The 19,947-nt window shown below is 42.3% G+C and overlaps 1 protein-coding gene across 6 annotated transcripts in view; it reads left to right on the top strand.

Annotated features, from left to right (window-relative positions):
* ABR (ABR activator of RhoGEF and GTPase) overlaps positions 1–19,947 on the top strand; it is a 400,130-nt gene that overhangs the window by 136,162 nt on the left and 244,021 nt on the right. The window contains exon 1 of one of the 6 annotated variants that reach the window (XM_075854354.1): positions 7,410–7,708. The exons of the other annotated variants lie outside the window; for them this stretch is intronic. Within the exon in view, the coding sequence (XP_075710469.1) occupies positions 7,687–7,708 (22 nt within the window). The 5' untranslated portion in view covers positions 7,410–7,686. Of the gene's footprint in view, positions 1–7,409; positions 7,709–19,947 lie in introns of those variants that run through there. 6 annotated transcript variants of the gene reach the window in all.

A 19,947-nucleotide genomic window follows, 5' to 3' on the forward strand; every position in this document is an offset into this window, starting at 1 on the left:
TGTATCCCCTTCTCATACTACTACTAATTTTACCCCGCACTTCATTCCCTCACTGAACTGCTAATACTTAAACAACCTTAAATAGCTTTATGTCTTTGTTCACACATTGCATAAAAATGACACACCGGAACCAGCCTAAAAATCTGCACCAAAATCCACAATGAAATCTGCATGTGTTACATGTGGAATTCGTGGTTGATTTTGGTGCAGAATTAAGCCACGGATTTAACGCATTGCAATGAATGAAATCCGCGCTGAAAATCTACGACATTTCAGAAACAGATCGGTTGCGGTGGCTTTTTGACACATTGAGTGAATGGGGTTTTTTAAAACCCCATTCACTCACGTTGTACTGTACTGTGTTGCAGAATTTTGGTGCAGGTTCCACAAGAAGTACACGATGTGTGAATCCACCCTAAAGCTACTGGGCACCTGTGCAAAATATATACCTGGACCTCCCATCCATCTACCTGTCATTACCCATGCACTGCGTATGCAATATACCCGGTGAATAGGTTCTATCTGGGCTATAAAAATGAGATCTATATAATGTGGTCGCTTCCTCAAATGTGATGTCCAGCGAGATATGTCAACACATCTTTGTCCTACCTACAGACATAGTAGAGCCGCGTAGCGGTGTTGACTTTGTTTGGCACATCTCATCATTATATCGTGATGTGCTATCCATCGTTTTTTGTTGGACTGCAGGTAAATATAACCTCGTATTCACTCATTTAGCTAGAACTGCGCAAAATAAAATGTTAAATGACAAATTCAGGGACTGCAACCGTAATTATGTGCCAGATTCCGGCTTATCGGCTGCTTGCCTATTAGAGCTTATGCAGTTGCTACTTCCGTCGCCCCTACAGTTCCCTCTTTGGTGTACGGTTGAGGGTGTAAGGCAAATTACATATTGTATAAAATTCTGTCGCTCGTCTTTCACGTTTGAGAAGTCCCAGAGTCTTGCAATCTTATAGGTTTTCTTTTGACGTTGGTTTGACATTGCTAATGACTGAACGCCGCCTGTCATGAGCGGCATGTACCGTCTTACAAAGAACGCCATTCCCTCACTGCCCATATACAGAGCAGTGATTGCCTTGCTGCTGCCAGGCTGCCAGCCTCGGAGTGCATAATAAGTGACTTAATATGTTTATGAGGGTGATTAGTCTGAATATAGTGTATCTTATTTTTGGTTTAATTGGATTTCTTGAGGTTTGTGGGCATGTTTTTGCTAAAAAGGATTACTAAGCGCTTAATAAGATTTTACTCCATAATCTGTGTGCAGAATATAAAACAGACACCGCTTTGTCTATAAACAAAAATGAGAGCACGGTGGTTCACATGGCCACATCACGCAATATTCCTGTTGCTGGAAAAGGGGCTACCACTCTTGATTTTAGACCCCCCCCCCCCCCCATGATTTTATTGTCCTAAGCTCTCCTCACTACAACTTTTATGAAGGAAAATTTGATGTGTATTAAATAGTCCTGTAAAACTAAAGTAAATTATACATTGTGAATTAAATAATTTTTATAGGTTCGGATATTATTATTGTAGCCCCTTCAATGCTAAGGGCAAGCAGTTTGACAGACACCAGTATTGCTTGGCTAATCCTCCTCATAAATGGGCTATGAAGAATCGATTTAAGGCATACACATTGCTGGCTATGTCCAATGGGGGTATACCTGTTAAAGGAACAGAATCCCCAAAAGAGCAAGTGTCTTGCGAAGTGTTGGCAGATTCTGCATCTGGGACCTGATGGTTATGATCCTGATGCCAGGGACCAGTAATGGTATGTGACAGGCAACGGATTCAAGAAATGGAAATGTTGTGCAGATAGAGGAAAGAATGGCTTGATTTGTTGATATTTAGAGAAATCCAATCTAAACTAGGCAATCGTGAGACCAGGAGTCCTGAACCCCCCATTCCTCCACACTGCAGAGGGTGCATGCCGCTCTATTCGATATATGTGGGACTGACGGCGGTCGAGCTGTGCTCCGCTGTTTCTGTTATTGATTGTCGTTTCTGGGAATACCCCTTTAAACTGATTAAACCTTTTACTTGGGTTGATGTGAATGACTACTGCAGAACCTCTTGTAACTCTGATTTTATAATGATTGAGTGGCCTGGCAAGTCGCTATGTGGCAGCATATCCTTCCTGGACAAAAATCTCTTCATAGCCAAAAGCAGTGTGACGGAGTCTGGCAGCCACTCGACATTCTTGAATTCCATTCTTTAATGTCCTCTGTAATCTGCTGATGCTGTTCAGTTTGCAGGTTGAAAGCACTATAGCTAGTGAGAATGGCTGTAATTTATTGCCAAGTTCCTAATGTTCTGGCCCCCCTGCGGTGAGTGTTGAAGGAGCGCTGCAGGCAGGTCATGCTCGGGAAGGGAAGTGTTGCTTATGAGGGCTGTTGTACTGTATGTACCAGAAATCTCCGCTGACGCTGGAATGCCGGCTAAGCAGCTTTTTTTTCTTTTTTTTCTTCCTGTTAATAGTAATGTAAGATCTTTGTGGTTATGGGGTTGTTAGTGAGATCCGTCTGTATGAACGCGCATCTTCTCATGGATAACCGTGGCGTCTGCGCTGTTTACAATTCTATATTCCCCAATGAGGAGCATTCTGTAAGAGCCTGTTGCCATGGTGACGGAAGCCCATCAGTACGAAGATCAGCACGCCTGGTTATAATAATAGTCCAGATATGCTAAGCAGTGGCTCAGGGCAGGGCCAGGCTTTCATTTTTGCTTGGCCCTTTGATGTCGGTTATGCTGAGAAATGGCATCACGATATTTGTTCGCTGCAGCAGAGCTGAGAAATCCTAGAAGTGCCATTTTTCCCCCTAACTATTCAGGTCTATGAAATGTCTTGTGACTTGTCTACTTAAAAATCCTTCCCGAGTGGTCTGACTTTTTTTTTTTTTTCTCAAGATTTGATGTGCAATATTATCTTTAGGCATCAGTCATTGAGTATATCTTTAAGCCTAATTCACATCTGCGTTGGCGGCTCCGTAGGGGCCTCCGTTGTAGATTCCACCGAAAATGCCAGAATCAATAGTGCAGCATGCTGCGCTACTGTTTCTGGTAAAACCACGGACACCCCGACGGTACCCATTGAAGTCAATGGGTTCCGTCGGGTGCTGGTTGTCTCAGTTGTTCAACGGAACTTTAGCTTCCGGCATTTTCGTTCTGCTCCTTTGACGGAGCAAAGCAATGGAATGCCGAACGCAGATGTGAACAGGGCCTTTTTGCACGTAACTTTTTTCCATCAAAGCTGTTCACATCTCCGTTAGGGGCCTCCGCCGTAGATTCAGCAGAAATGACTGGAAACAATAGTGCTGCATGCTGCGCTATCGTTTCCAGTAAAAAGATGGACACCTTGCCGGAAAGTCAACAGAACCCATTGAAGTCAATGGGTTCCGTCGGCGGCGTCCGCTGTTCAACGGCACAGTTGTGTCCGGCTTGCCCTTGTTCTGCTCCTCTGACGGAGCAGAACGGAAAGATATAAACAGGGTAGCAAAATGTATACCGTAGATGATGACCTAGAAATCTCAGACAACAAGTAAAGAAACTGATCGCTGCGGCACGTTTACATGTTACGACTTTATATGATGAGATGAAAAATAGTTGTATTGCATAAAGAATGGCGCTGAAATGTCCAGAAAAGATCGCAGTGTGCCATCTTGGCATGTGGTTTTACTGATCCCTTTGCTAAAATAGCCCTGGGACTGTGCCAATGTTGATTTTAACACAAGACGACCGTTTTGGGTTTTTGATTTAGTCTTCTCCAATGCAGCATATTGGAGTGCGATTTCAGGTCAATAAAACTGAACTGCAGCAGAAACATTCTCTATTTACACTCACAAGTTTTACTTGTGATACATTGAGACATTTATTAAATCTGTCTAAGAGAAATTCTGTTCTTGTTGCCCATAGAAACCAATCTGAGCTGTGCTTACGTTTTTAAAATGGTCTGAAAATGTAACACAGACCTGTGATTGGTTGCTATGGACAATAAATTTTCATACACCAACGATTAGGTATTCCCGGAATTGCTACGACCGTAATAAGGTTGATTCCACCATTTTCCCTGTTGTGTATACTTGTAACGATTTTGTTTCCATCTAGATTGTTCTAATAATACTGTTCGGTGAGGAGAAGTCGAGGACGACTATTCTCATGTTACAATTCTACACAATCGCAAGAATGGAAACATACATTTTTGTACATGTGTGATCAGTCTTACGGAATAAAAGTGATAGTTGTGCACTATGGCTCTGATCACACTGCCGTTGCAGGTTTTGTTAAAGGCCTGTGTCAATAGTTCTGTCACACTAGACAGCAAGAATCACACAGCGTACAGGGGTATTCTTGCTGTCACAATGAAGGACACCATGGAGGACCACATTGTAAGTCAATGGAATCCGTAGTAGGACAGATCCGGTACGGCTTCGTGGCTTACACTAGGAATGTGAACAGAGACTGAATCGGTCAGTGCAAATGTAGACAAATTAAAGGGGTAGTCTTTTGGGATTAATTGTACATGTAAGTACAACAAAAATTCATTAAAAAAAACTGCCGCAAAAAGTGCACTCTGTCAGTGTATTCGCACAATGTGGAACAGGGAGGGCGGCAGATAGCGGTGCTGCTACCGCACTTAAGTTAAACTACAGCAAAACTAAACTACATGCAAATACATTTGGTTTCACCATAAACCGCAACAAAAATTGCATGCTTTTTTTGCTGTGGTTTTTATGCAGCGCAGTTCTTTGTTGCACCTTTCTGCACAGTGTAAATTCACCCCAAGATGAATACAAATGGGATCAGTGAAGGTTCCACCACCATTCCCTCTAATTTAGGCAGTGTGGGGACTAACTTTTTTTTTTTCTGTTACTAAATCTGTCAGAGCATCGATAATGTGTTGATACAAAACGAAAAAGTCATGACGTGGTTACCGGACGAACGTGTCTAAATTTTTAAGCATAAATGATGCAGTTTTGAAAAACAGTTCAATATAATTTCATCTTTCGGCCTTCTCAATAGAGACCAGGAAAAGAGTTGTGCTGTGATTGAATTAGCTCTAAAATATCAGGTATTTTAGTAATATTTATATAGCTCCGCATTAGAAAATAAAGGTTTTGCAAGAAGAAACTTATTTCTTTCGCAGGAATTCCGTTTTTTAGTATGCCCTCCATATTGCAGTTCAAAAGATTATTGTAGTCTCCCTGACGTCAGGCAACGCCATGGTTTTGGTTCTATAGTTATGTGATTCAGCATATTGAATGTCGACGTTTCCGCAGTATTCGTGAATAATCAAATGTGTCAAATGCGACACGTGGCATGACTTGCCTGTGAGCCCATCAGTCGGCGTTTAACGCCAGTTCTACTAATTGGATGTCACATGGTTGGTAATGTGGAAGGGTTGACGGAAAAGGTCACATTGATTTCAGCCAACAAAAATAGATGTCATTATAGATTAGCTTAATAATGCCATGTAGGGCATGAGTACGAGGAACACTTGAGTAGACATCTGTATCTAGATGTGGTTTATTACATAAGATACCTCCTCCCGGTCTCAGTAGGACAAACATGTCTGAGGTGTCCATGCTCCTCTGCTGGGTAAAGATTTTATTGTGTTTGGTCTGACTCATCTGTAGATAATTGGATACAACATGACATGTATATTGATTCCTATGTATACGGCCTTTAGTTTGACCATAGATGTAGATACTGGAGTCAAAATGAATTAGCTCCTTGTGATGCGCAAAGGTTATTTTTCCCTAGATACACACATCTCTCTCACACACCACTGTACCAGGGCATCCAAAATCTTACAATAAATCTAACGGAGACCGCTATCGATTTTGCTGAATTTCATTTAACCGTTCTGATTATTACAATTTTTATACAAAAAATGATTAGCATGGTGTCATTTATTGTCACAAACCTTCATTATTTTTACCATTTAGACCAATATTGCAAAGCTGGACAATGCCCAGGGGACAAGTAATCAGTCTCCATAAGTTTGCTACTGAGGCCTAACTCTTTGGGTTATATTTTCTATTTATTTTTCTATTGTTCGCCCGCTCAAAAAGTTCACTTGGAATCTGGGTATATTCTGAACGATCTCCTACAGGATACCCCATACTTGCAAATGTTCTTTATGCATCTAAGGCAATGCTACTGTATAAATTTAGGAGAGCATAGATTTAATAATGAACTATGAATACTGTACAGTCTATATCCCTGTAACTAGTAAAGTGTGAATTGTAAGCACAGTTGTCCATCATAGGCTGTGTTTACATCTGCGATGTGAATTCCGTTTTTCTACTCCTATGATGGAACAGTCACACAATGGACACCAACGGCGCCCGACAGACCCCATGGAGTTAGGCCTAATGCATACGACTGTAGTAGTTTTGCGGGCTGCATAATCAGATCCGTTGCGGTCCTTTTGTTGTGCATTCATATGTCATCGGGATTCACGGATCCATGTGCTATCTGCAAAATTGTGGATAGCACACGGACATAAAACTACAGTCGTGTGCACGAGGCCTTGTAATGGTGTCCAGCGTGGTTTGTCATTATGTGAGGAAATCTGCGACAGTGACTCCAAACTAGTCCCTCGATGCAGATGTGAACATAGCCTTACAGAGAATATTTCCAGTGATGATTTTTAGCGATTATTAACTTAGGCATGATACATCTTAGCGGACCCCATTGGTTTGATTGAGAGCCCTCCAGTGTCTAAGCAGAATACTATGTTATACTGCTCACCAAAAACAGAAACTTGACAGAATGATGTGCAGCCAATGAATGGTCATTGAGATCAAAGGTTGATTCAACGTGAATTTTTTTTAAAATTTCCTATAAAAATGGTGGAACAAAATAATGTAGCGACAGACGCCAGTGTGAAAATTGGAGCATTATTTAAAACTCAATTTAGTCTATATTACTCAAAATGATATTAGATTATGGCGCAATGTGTGTGATGTGACTATAGCAGTCATTTCTGTGGCTTGTCATATTTTTGGTTGTTTGTGACGGGCGGTCTCCTAGCAGTAAAATGTTGAGTATTCGATTTGATTTCTTAGAATTCGTTGTCAGTGTTCCTAGCTGTTCAGGAGCTGACCGTCACCCCAGTCCTGTCAGGACCTTGGATAGCTCCAAGAACTCTGTTGCGTGTTGTCCTAGCCGGATGATACAAGATAGTTGGGATGCTGCCAGCATTCTAGACAGAGAAGCAGTGTCAGCTGGAGCCTTTGCTTTGTAGGCGAGAGTAAAACCAGGCAGTTCAATTCTATCTTCCGTATCGTTAAGTGGAATCCGATACTGCTGCTCCCATATCCATCATGTAATGTTCCATAAGCCTTTTCCATCCTCCCTGAGGTCCCCGCCCCTGCACACTCTTACAGGCATCCCCAAGAGAGCCCCCTGTGCCGGTAATTGACCGGCTTCTGGCCCAAGCACCCCCCCCCCGGGGCCCCTCCTCTCCCTCACATCCAGGCTCATCTCTCAGACGAGCAGATATACTGACAAGGACTGCTCTCCATCTCTTTCTTTTCCGTTTTCATCCGTGGATCTGTTGTGTTCAGTGCCCGTGAAGTGAAGGTATCAGCGGGAGCTGCAGTGAAGAGATTGAATGGATTGTACTGGGAGAGTTTGCAGCTGCCTTACATTGCACAATTAATGGAGTGGCTGCAGGAGCAGGGTGAGTGGGGACCCCAAATGTGCTGCCGCTTGTCTGCATAGGTCCATTTAGGATTTTTTTATAGGCCCACAATGTCCAGGGAACCTGCTTGCATTTCCCAGCTATCTGAACCTTGATATTGAAGGGCTCTTGTGTAAACTGAGGTGACCTTTCCGCTGGCCACTTTAGAAACCAATTCATCTTGGTTTTCTCAATGGCCTAAATTGGAATTGATGGGTTGGAACATTTGCATTTTCAATAGTTGTTTCTTTCTAGCTTTGCAATACATATCAGTATGCTCTAGTGATGTCTATCCAGCTTGATTCCTGAAGAACTGCAGCTCCCTCCTCCCCCATAAATTGTAAACAATGACTGTATTTCCGTTTGCGGCAGTGTATGGTGACCGTAATATTTCTACGGTGCCATGTATACGTCGCAGCACAGTCTTACAAGCCTTTATGTATTATTGCTTTGACTATTTCAGCCCATTACAAAGGATGATGTGTATATTTGCATCTGTCCTTGTTTGATGATCATTGTATTGATTCTAATGTGATGAAATAGTTTAAATTAGACATGACGATTATATAGGTTGGCATGTGTATGGAATAAGTGATGCTCCAAGTGTCTGCAGCATGACAGCAGCATGATAGTATGACAACTGATGAGCGCAGCAAATACAGCGACCTGCCAGAATAGTTATACAGCGGCTATCTAGCGTGTTGCACCTACCACCAGTATTGCATATTGACTGTGACGACTGTTTTTCCCATTCTTCTCCTGGCTGAGGTAGAGATGAGATTCTTAATTGACACACCACTGATCTGCTATGTGGAGAACTAATTCATGATTTACAAGGGCCATGAATGGTAAAGCATGTCCTGTTATGGCACCTACTGCACGGCACGATATGTCTATAGAAACTCACCGGTTACATGCTTTATCTCACAAAGCAGGTGTGTTTGACATCGGTACAGCAAGGAATTGCCTGTGTGTGTGTGTGTGTGTGTGTGTGTGTGTGTGTGTGTGTTACACATAGCTCAATGTTTTCATCGTGTGTCTTGATTTAATAAAACACTGGTCCCGGGAGAGTTTGCTGCAATGTAACACTTTCTTTATGTAATCATATCTGATGTTATTCTGGAAACCACACTTGTCTTTGCCTTGTGGTATGATGGCTTCTTGTTTAATTGCAGAGAAAGGGTTGGATTTCGCTACAGTGTCTCCTCAGGATCTATATGCAATTAAGAGAGTTGGGTGCCCCCTCCGGTCATCTGTTGAAAGTGCTGTAAAGCCATACATTTGTATACTATTATTTGATGTTATATTCTTATGGTTAGTCTTAATGTCTTATTTAGATTTTACAAAAGCTTTAAGGCCTCGTGCACACTTCCTTCACCGTTTTAGCGCCCGTTTTTTACGGATCCGTGTGCCCGTTTTAGCGGCCGTGTGCACTCCGTGTTTCCGAGCGCCGAGCATGGTATTGTCCGGGGTGCTGAAAGAGCAGGGTTGTTCAGCGCTAGTCACTGTACAGGGTGCTGAAAGAGTTAATGGGCTGCACTGATCGGCGGTTACTCTTTCAGCACCCTGGACAGTGACTAGCGCTGAAGAATCACCACGCTCGGCGCACGCAAAATACAATTTTAATGAAATAAAAAAATGAAAAAAAAAACAGTTCATACTTACCCAGAACTCCCTGCATTTTCCTCCTGTCCGGCCTCCTGGGATGACGTTTCATCCCATGTCACCGCTGCAGCCAATCACAGGCTGTAGTGGCAGTCACGCAAGTCTGGATGAAGTCAGACGGCCGGCCTCCAGGGATGATGCTTCATCCCACGTGACCGCCTCTGCAGCCAGTCACAGGCTGCAGCGGCCACATGGACTGCCACGTCATACAGAAAGGTCGGACTGGAGGAAGAAGAGGGACTCGTCACCAAGACAAATACCGGGCTACGTATGAACTGCTTTTTATTTTATTTTTATCAGCAGCCTCTTCTCTCTATCAGTGATGGGTAGAGAGAAGTGGCTGCCGATTAGTGTAATATATCTGTAATGTACTACTGGCCGTTGCTAGGCAACGGCTCCGTCACACATCGGCACACGAATGCCTTCCGTGTGCCTTCAGTTTTTTTGACGGCTCCATTGACTCACGGAATCTCGGACCAAAGTAGGACATGTAAAAAAAAACCTGAAGTGTGCATGGCCCCATTGAAATGAATGGGTCAGTGTGCTAGCCGTCAGAAAAACGGCTAGCACCCTGAAGAAAAAGACTGAAGTGTGCACGAGGCCTAACTGTACATCTTACAAATGTTGACAGTTTCTGTGAGACTGTAAAATTGCTTTTCTTTACTCAGGATAACTAGTCATTTATGTTTGGTATGTGCATATGATGTCTCAGAATATGGTATCTGAAGGGGTGCAGGCCAAGTGCACACTTGACCCCCATTAATCTTTTGAGCATGGTGCCCCTGCCGCATTATAGCTAAGAGGTTTCCATATCTCCCACTGTGGTTGTATTCTGTAATGACATCAGTAAAGCTCTAATGCAATCTAGTTAGAAAAGGTACTTGAAGAGGTCGAAATGATGCACTGGTGATACCTCTTTACATGTAATGGAATTGCTGCATATTTTCCGTCTGGAATTGCGGATGGAAAATACGCAGCGGAGTACAGTAGCAGCAAAACGGGTGTGATTTAACAAATGTCATCCACACGCTGTGGAAAAATTCAGTCCAGAAATTTACCTGCGGTAGGTATTTTTAGTTCTTCAGCGTGTCAATTATTGCTGCGGGAAAGTGGACTGATGTCCTGCGTTTTTCTGATGTACTCCAGAATTTGCTGCGGAATTTCTTACAGGGGGTGGAAATTACATCACAGGAAGAAGAAATATCACCATCACTACCCTTGAAAAAAACGCAGTAAACGTCCACACTATTTTCTGCATAAAAAAAACCCCACATGAAATGATGCGGATTTTCCGCTAGTTGATGCGTAAATGCTACAGAAAGTTTCTGCAGCAAATACGTTACATGTGGACAAGCCTTAAGAAGGACTGAAAGGGCCCATGTTGACCTGTTGAAACTCTTATTGCTTTCAAATAAATAATTTTCACACAGATTTGAAATGCTATTAACCGTTTTCCATTTAGCATCTTTAATTTTATTATAGAAAAATAAGTGCAAAACACAAAAGCAGCACAATAGGAACAAGGTATAATAACATTTACAGATGATCAGAAATATTTCTCAAATAGAACTCAAAAAGATCCAGATCAGAACAGTGGTTCTGTACAAAAAAGGTTTTTAATAGTTAAAAAAAAAAAAAAAAAAGGGATTGAGTAAAGTTGAGGGCTTTGATAGCATTTTGGAGCCTCTGGCCAAATTTTAGTTCTGCTTTCAAAATGTCAACAAGGGGGAGCAGAAAACAATATGGAAAGAAATGCCTGAAAATGGGAGGTGATTTTTTTTGAGGATCAGCTGTCGTAATTCCAGGGTCCTAAGTTTGATAGGGTTTCGATGGTGAAGTGTTACAGAGCTAGTACAGTTAAAAAAAAAGTAATCTGTCTGTTTAAAGGGAAGAGAAATGGGTAAACTATAGAACTTTGCTTTATCCATATTCCATTTTAGGGTATTAACTCTCGATTTGTTTGATTTGGGTGTTTCCATTCACTCTCTTGCAGATCCAGGCCCCGATAAAGTTCTGTAATTTTCTGGTTAATAGCTTTCTTAAAGTAATTTGCAGTGTTTCTCGAATAAAAATCACATTTTCATATCTTTTTCCTTCCATGTGTGTTTCTTGGTTCTGCTGCTAATCTGTGCTGATCGAAGAGGGGCTCTAAGCAGAATCCGTATTTTTCCCCTCAGACAGATGAAAATATAGTCCCTTCTTACTTCCCATGCAGAAGGATTCTCCTCCGCTATACTGCAGAAGCTCTGCTTCTTCCCTGACAAGCAGGTAAGAAAACCGTTTCTATTGGCTGCTCTGCAGTGAGCGGAGGATTGCTATGCAGACACCTGGCTGTGGGGAAAGTGAATGAACGTATGTCCTCCAGCACACAGTCCTTTAGGTGGACGTGCACATTGCTATACAATTTGGACACCACGTGGCACTATACTATGTAAATAAATGTCATAACTCTTCACTGGATAATTTTCTTTAACCGTATGTAAATGAGTATAATAATTAATGATGTAATGGTGGGACAAATACCCAGATACAGTTTGTGGTGCTATTTATTGGCTGCAGATGTCAGTTATTATTTCTGTCTGCACCTGCTGTCCTCCCTGGATATTGATCTAATAGTGGGGTAACGGTGATTAGGTAAAATCACGAATTTTTGAATGGACTACTGTTAGAATGTTGTTTATTGCCTTATATTCACAGTTTTTATTACTTTTTAACATTTTGTGGAGGTTTTGCGCTATTGATTGAGTCAAAACAATGAAACCCTGTCACAACGATGAAAAATGGAAACCTTTAGCAACGTTTCCTTCACCATGGAGATCAATGGTGATGCAAACGGAAGCTAAGGTTTCCATTTGCCTTTCCGTTGAGGGGTTAACCCGGCGTAACCCCTCAATGAAAGGGCAACGCTGATGTGAACAGGCCCTTACCTGAATGTCGGTAGTCACATGACTGTCTATTGTTATCCCATGGGTGCTTTTTTATGGACAAATCCGTGGGCTATGTAATTTTTTAGTTTTAGACAACTGCACTGATCTACGGCTGGGTTCACACGGAGTTTCTTGCAGGCAGAAAATCTGCCTCCACTCCGATTTTTGTGTCTTTTTTTTTTTTTTGTCTGCAGCCATTGAGCGCCGCGAGCATAAAATAGCCACAAAATACTCTTTCTCTGCCTCCCATTAATGGTAATTAATGGGAGGTCATTCGTAAACGCCCGAAGATAAAGCATGTCCCCTCTTTTTCCCGCGAGCCGTTTTTCCGCTCGTGGGAAAAAACGCCTCCGCCTCCCATTGACATCAATTGGAGGCATGTTCGGCCGTTTTTTTTACGCATTTTCCGATGCGGTTTATCAAAAAACTTGTAAAAAAAAAAAACTTTGTGAACTGACCCTAAGAAAGGTATGCGAGAAGAATTTTAGATACATGTATATTATAAATAAGTATGATTTCCTATTTTATAAATAGAAAAAATAAGAAATGGACAAGCCCTTTAACTTTCTTTTATAAACTCGTTTTATTGAACTCAAAGCTTGAAATTTAGCATGTGTTTTCCAATAGAACAAATAGAAAATCAGATGGTTACACACCATACAATGGATAAGTACAGACATCATTTTTCAGGATAACATGATATACAATTTCATAACATTCTTGCTTTTCAAATAGATACCTTGCCCAACAGATTAATTATCTAGTATCTTAGTAAGAGAGAAACGAACAGTTTCTTCGGAGCGAAGGGTCAGGGGAGATGAAATCCAGAGATTGAAGTTCGACAAAATTTTGAAAGGATTTCTCCTGTTCCAATAAACCACTCTCTCGTACGGGATCGTTTTGTTTACTAAGGACATGCACTGTAATATTGATTGGAGTCTGTCAGCCATCCAGTGAAAGGCTATAGCCCTTCTCGCTAGAATTTTTTCTTTTCTTTAAGGAATATTTGCATAGGATGTGACCAGTGCTGCTCCTGCAGCAGGCCTAAGTCATACTGCAGGTGTAGCCAGCACTGGTTGTGAAATGATCTTGGTCAAATAGGAGGTGACCTCCTCTAAAGACAAACTAATATAGGGGAGTTCCCAAGTAAGATGCAAAAAAATGTGCATTTGGTGTGTGACATGTTTGGCATTCCGTATGGGGCAGACTACCCGTCCAATTTAGTTTGATAGGGGTGAGATAGCATTTAATGGGTTATGTACAGTTGAATTCGTTGTTTTTTTTTTACTGATGGTGAAGCATATAAGTGTGATTCCAAAGATTCTTCCCGTTCCTTTGTGGACAGAGAGGGGATGGCTGCTTTCCTGGCTGCCTCCACATATAGTGTTTGGGAGTTTACCTTAAAATTTAGGAGATGAGTGTACAGTGCAGATATAATACCCTTAGGCCCTCGGGTCTTAAAGAGGCTCTGTCACCACATTACTGCCCTATCTTCTACATAATGTGATCTGCGCTGTAATGTAGATTACAGCAGTGTTTTTTTTATTTAGAAAAACAATCATTTTTGACTTAGTTATGTCCTATATTAGCTTTATGCTAATGACTTTCTTAATGGACAACTGGGCATGTTTTACTTTTTGGCCAAGTGGGTGTTGTGGAGAGCAGTGTATGACGCTGACCAATCAGTGACATACACTTCTCCATTCATTTACACAGCAGATAGTGATCTTACTGGATCACTATGTGCAGTCACATACACACACTAACGCTATTCAAGTGTCCTGACAATGAATATACATTACCTCCAGCCAGGATGTGATGTCTATTCAGAATCCTGACACTTCGAGAACGTTTCTGTGAGATTTACAGCAAGGCAAGCGTAATATTGCGAGATTACGCTGTAAACTGTCATTTAAAACAAGATTACGCTTGCCTTGCTGTAAATCTCACAAAAGTTACCGAAGGGTCAGGATTCTGAATAGACATCACGTCCTGGCTGGAGGTAATGTACATTCACTGTCAGGACACTTAAGTAACATTGATGTGACAAAACATAGGGGAAATAGGGGGAGGACGGATCCTCCAGCTCACCAGCTCGGCGTCCTGCCCTCAGAACTCGCCCGGATCTCCGCGACGGCACACGGCAGATAGCAAATGAAAGAACAGAGAACAGATCCAGCGACGTACGGTGAGTGAAAGGAAATCCTGGTTTCCACTTTTATTAAACAGTCCAATAGACCTATAACACACCGGAGGGAGAATGCAATGTGGGTGGTCTAAAAGGCAAGTAATAGAAGCCTATGCGTTTCGAATACAGACAGTATTCTTAATCCTGGCTGATAACGAAGCGATTAAGAATACGGTCTGTATTCGAAACGCGTAGGCTTCTATTACTTGCCTTTTAGACCACCCACATTGCATTCTCCCTCCGGTGTGTTATATGTCTATTGGACTGTTTAATAAATTTACTCACCGTACGTCGCTGGATCTGTTCCCTGTTCTTTCATTAACATTGATGTGTGTGTATGTGGCTGCACATAGCGATATAGCTAGATCACTATGTGCTGTGTAAATGAATGGAGAGAAGTGTATAACACTGATTGGTCACTGACTGATTGGTCAGCGTCATACACTCCTCTGTACAACGCCCACTTGGTCAAAAAGTAAAACACGCCCAGTTGTCCATTAAGAAACTGATTTGCATAAATCTAAAATAGGTCATAACTCAGTCAAAAATTATCGTTTTTCTAAATAAAAAAACACTGCTGTAGTATACAGTACAGCGCCGATCACATTATGTAGAAGATAGGGCACTTATAACGTGGTGACAGAGCCTCTTTAAGGATTCCGATCAACGGAAATTTAGAAATAATGGGTCTGTCCCTTTGAAATTGCAAAGCAAGTGCATGTCGGAGTTGTAAATAACATAAAAAATTTGCTTGTTCTAAATTATAACGATCTCGTAAATGACATGAGTACATTATCGATATATATCCTGTATATAGAGTACTTCCTGAGTTTTCCAAAATTCCATACCCTCAAGCATTTGCAAGTGAGGGAACATTGGGTTATTCCAAAGTGGCGTATCCTCCGGCAAGTTTTCAAACCCCTGCAAAACCTTAGCCTTCCATACCTGGTGAGCAAGTTTATGTAACTGCAATAAGCGTTATCCCCAATACTTGTCCCAGCATATACTCTGAGTATGGTTCCTGTGTCAAGGTCAACCATGATAACAACTAATTAATCGGAAAGCCAAAAAGTAGAGGTAGAAATCCGGCAGTGCCAAACCTCCACACGCCTTAGGACGCTGTAAAGTGGCAAGGGCCAACTTCCTCAGAGAGCTACCCCCAGATGAAAGTGGACATTAAGGAATGTAATTTCTTGAAAATTTTTATAGGTATAGGACCACTGGCATGTTCCAACATGTAAAGTCCTTTAGGTAAAAGGATCATTTTAATCAAGTTCACTCTACCCGCTACTGATAGTGGGAGAGTTCGCCATGCTTTGAATTTGTGGATAAAAGCTCCTCTAGGGGATACATATTTTTAACATGGGTAATATTCGGGTCTTTGGTAGTGTAAATTCCCAGGTATTACATCTTAACCTCCGATAAATTGTAATATATCTCTGGCCAATCTGCTTCCCACAGGGGCGTCAGAGCAGACTTTGACCAGTTAATCAGGAGACCTGAGATGGAGCCAAATTGGTGTACTATTAATAGCCCTGGGTAGTGTGGTATCTACAGCTGACATAAAAAGTACCAGGTCATCTGCATATAGACCTATTCTGCTTTCCCTATATCCTAAATTCACTCCTCGGTATATAGGATCTCGACGGATCCGCAGAGCGAGTGGCTCAATAGTCAATGCGAATAAGAGCGGGGACAGAGGACAACCTTGTCGTGTCCCTATGCACAACTCAAAAAAGAGTGACCTTATGCCATTCACTAAAATGTTTTCTTTTGGACTGTAATATAGTTACCCATTTGGAGAACCTGGGTCCAAAACCGAAACGGGAAAGGACCGTGTGTAGATACATCCACTCTACAGAATCAAAGTCCTTGGCCGCGTCAAGTGAGGCCAAGGCCCATATTTCCCTACCACGAACACCTACCTGTGAAACCGCCTGGAATCTACAGATATTTTCAAAGGTGGATTTGCCTGGTATGAATCCCGTCTGATCTCCATGAACCAAAGGGGTGATAATCGTTTTGAGCCTCTTAGCTAATATTTTGGCCAGTAGCTTATAATCAATATTAATTAGAGAGATGGGCTTATAAGACACTCCCGAGGATCTTTATCTGGCTTTAACAGAACTATAATAGTTGCTCGCATAGAGAAGTTGGAAAGTGGCCCGCAGCAAAAGCTGCCATGTAATTCAGTGTATAAAATCTATGGAATCTGCCCACTATTGAATCAGCGCTACAAATTTCCTGCCAGTCTTCACCGGAGATCCTGAGGATCGCCGGTGAAGACTGATTACTATGTACGATACAAGCCAATAATCTACTGGATTAGTTCCCAAGCTCAAATGCATTTTGTTTAAATAAAAATAGTTTCCTATCACTCTTCCCTTGGAGGTGCAGTAAATACGTTGTTCCCGCCTGTAACCATGCCTTTTCTTCTATCCTCTGTTGGTTCAGCTAAGAAGGATGCTTCCGGGGACTTACAAGAAGCAGCTAATTCTCCCTCTACCCTGTGCGATTCCTTTTTAATGAATGATATTGTTGATCTAAGACACCCCCTCAGATAAGCCTTTAAAGAGGCTCTGTCACCAGATTTTGCAACCCCTATCTGCTATTGCAGCAGATAGGCGCTGCAATGTAGATTACAGTAACGTTTTTATTTTTAAAAAACGAGCATTTTTGGCCAAGTTATGACCATTTTTGTAATTATGCAAATGAGGCTTGCAAAAGTCCAAGTGGGTGTGTTTAAAAGTACAAGTCCAAGTGGGTGTGTATTATGTGCGTACGTCGGGGCGTTTTTAATACTTTCACTAGCTGGGCGCTCTGATGAGAAGTAACATCCTCTTCTCTTCAGAACGCCCAGCTTGTGACAGTGCAGATCTGTGACGTCACTCACAGGTCCTGCATCGTGACGGCCACATCGGCAGCAGAGGCTACAGTTGATTCTGCAGCAGCATCAGCGTTTGCAGGTAAGATCGACTTACCTGCAAACGCTGATGCTGCTGCAGAATCAACTGTAGCCTCTGGTGCCGATGTGGCCGTCACGATGCAGGACCTGTGAGTGACGTCACAGATCTGCACTGTCAGAAGCTGGGCGTTCTGAAGAGAAGAGGATGTTACTTCTCATCAGAGCGCCCAGCTAGTGAAAGTATTAAAAACGCCCCGATGTACGCACATAATACACACCCACTTGGACTTGTACTTTTAAACACACCCACTTGGACTTTTGCAAGCCTCATTTGCATAACTACAAAAATGGTCATAACTTGGCCAAAAATGCTCGTTTTTTTAAAATAAAAACGTTACTGTAATCTACATTGCAGCGCCTATCTGCTGCAATAGCAGATAGGGGTTGCAAAATCTGGTGACAGAGCCTCTTTAAGGTATCCCATTTAAGCAAAATATTACTTTCTGCTTGCTGTATCTCCAGGAATTTATAGAGTTGATCCGGGATGCGGTCATTTGGGCCATTTAAAGAGATCCAGAAATTATGAATTCTCCAGCTCGTTTTGTTGGCCCCGCTTTCATTTAATGTAATTTCCGCCTGTAGTTGCGCATGGTCTGAGACACTTGGTGGGGCATAATCAATGCTAGAGAGCATGAGGGAAACTTAAGGGGAACTAAACATATAGTCTGTTCAGGAGAGAGCTCCTCTAGCGGGGGTAAAGCAAGAATATACTACAGTATGAGGAGTTCTCTCCCTCCACAAGTCAACCCATCCTAAATACCAGCTTTTGTAATGAGGTGGGAGACTGTAGGGCTACCCCTTTAACATCTTATTAATTTGTCTATGGCAGTCATATGTAATGTACGGTTAGAGCAGAAAGCCTGTGATAGTGCATTACTTACATCATGAGCCATGAACTGAAGTATGGCACCTCCTAATCTTGGAGTGAGTCAATTTTTTTTTCTCAAAGAAATCCCTGTGATTAGGCTAGATTCACTTCTTTAACCATTTAGTATCTAGGAACATTTACAACCCACACAAGAATCATGAGCCTTTGTATGGCATACTGCTGGCTGCTCGCAGTATGGGGGCCCTATGCTTGGTCACACAGTCTTAGGGCTCGTTAAGATGAGTGTGAAACTCGTCCGTGTGCTGTGCGTGAAAATCACGCACAGCACAGTGCCCCATTGATTTCAATGGGGCCATTCACACATGCAGGAGTTTTCACGCAGCGCGCGTCCGTTACGTGAAACTCACTGCATGTCCTATATTGGTGCATTTTTTTATGCGCCATTTGAAGTCCATAGGTGTGTGAAGCTCACGCACAGCACACGGATGCTGTGCGTGATTTGCGCATCAATTCCATTGAAAAAAGTGCTTTGCGAGTGCGTGAAAAATGCATGCCACTCGCAAAGCACACTGATGCATAACACAACACACGGAACAGATTCACGCGCCTGAATCTGATACGCTCGTGTGAATATAGCCTTAGTTTATGGTATGGTATGTCTTAGTCAAAGCTGTAGGAGAAGGTTTCTATTTCCTCCCAGCAATAAAGTAGCCTAAATGTCCTTTTACAAGGGGCAATAATCAGGTAAACGCGTGTTCATATGAATGCTCGTTCCCGTTCATTGCCCTGTGGTAATGAGGGCAACGATCAGCCGATGAACGAGCATTTGCTGTTTTATGCAGAATTATAAATGATTGTCGGCAGAAAATAAAGGGGTAGTCAGGGGAAGGACTATATTGGTGGGGGGAGAAACAGACTGTGGGGAGAGGACTTATCAACAGGATAACAAGATCCTTTGTTACAAAACAGAAATGAAACACATTTCTGAAAGTGAAAAAATTAAAGGCCAGTTAAAGTGTGGGTTCAGAAATTTGAATAAGGGGAGGGAAAGGGGAAAAGTGTGTGGTCTAATGGTTAATAAATAACTTTTATTGATTAGTTTAAAATGAACAAGTAGGATTAAAATGCCTGAAGTGAAAGGGTGGGTATGTGTGAGTGACCCCCCAAACTCACATACCCCTAGGCCAATTGGGAGTACACCAATTGTGTCAGACTGCCAAGTAGATTGAACTCCTATAAAATTGTAAGGGCAGAAAAGCCGTCTGCCGTGTGCTGTATCAGACGAAACTATTTTTTATTGAAGCAACGCCCAAGTGTGTGGCTGGGACGTTATGATATATTCATGCGTTGTAGACTTTGCGTTGTGGACTTTGTAGCAGGCAGACCCCGAAGAATCAGCAGGGTATGGGTGCTGTAACCCCCACCCAGTCTGTGTAGAGAGTGAAGCAGAGAGATCCCTGGTTGTAAACCGGGAGGGACAAAAAGTGTCCCGTTCGAGAAAAGACAGCGTCTAAATAGTTAGCGCTGTGGTAATCGAGTATCTCTCAGCTGATGGTGTCAAGCCCCGCACATACCCCGGCGAGGACAAACCGTCTCACCGGGAAGAGACAGCAGTGTGCCCGTGAAGCGCCATGTCTCGCTCTGCTGTCAGAGCGAGACAGCGTG

This window comes from Rhinoderma darwinii, chromosome 2 (assembly GCF_050947455.1).
Source record: "Rhinoderma darwinii isolate aRhiDar2 chromosome 2, aRhiDar2.hap1, whole genome shotgun sequence".
NCBI lineage: Eukaryota > Metazoa > Chordata > Amphibia > Anura > Rhinodermatidae > Rhinoderma > Rhinoderma darwinii.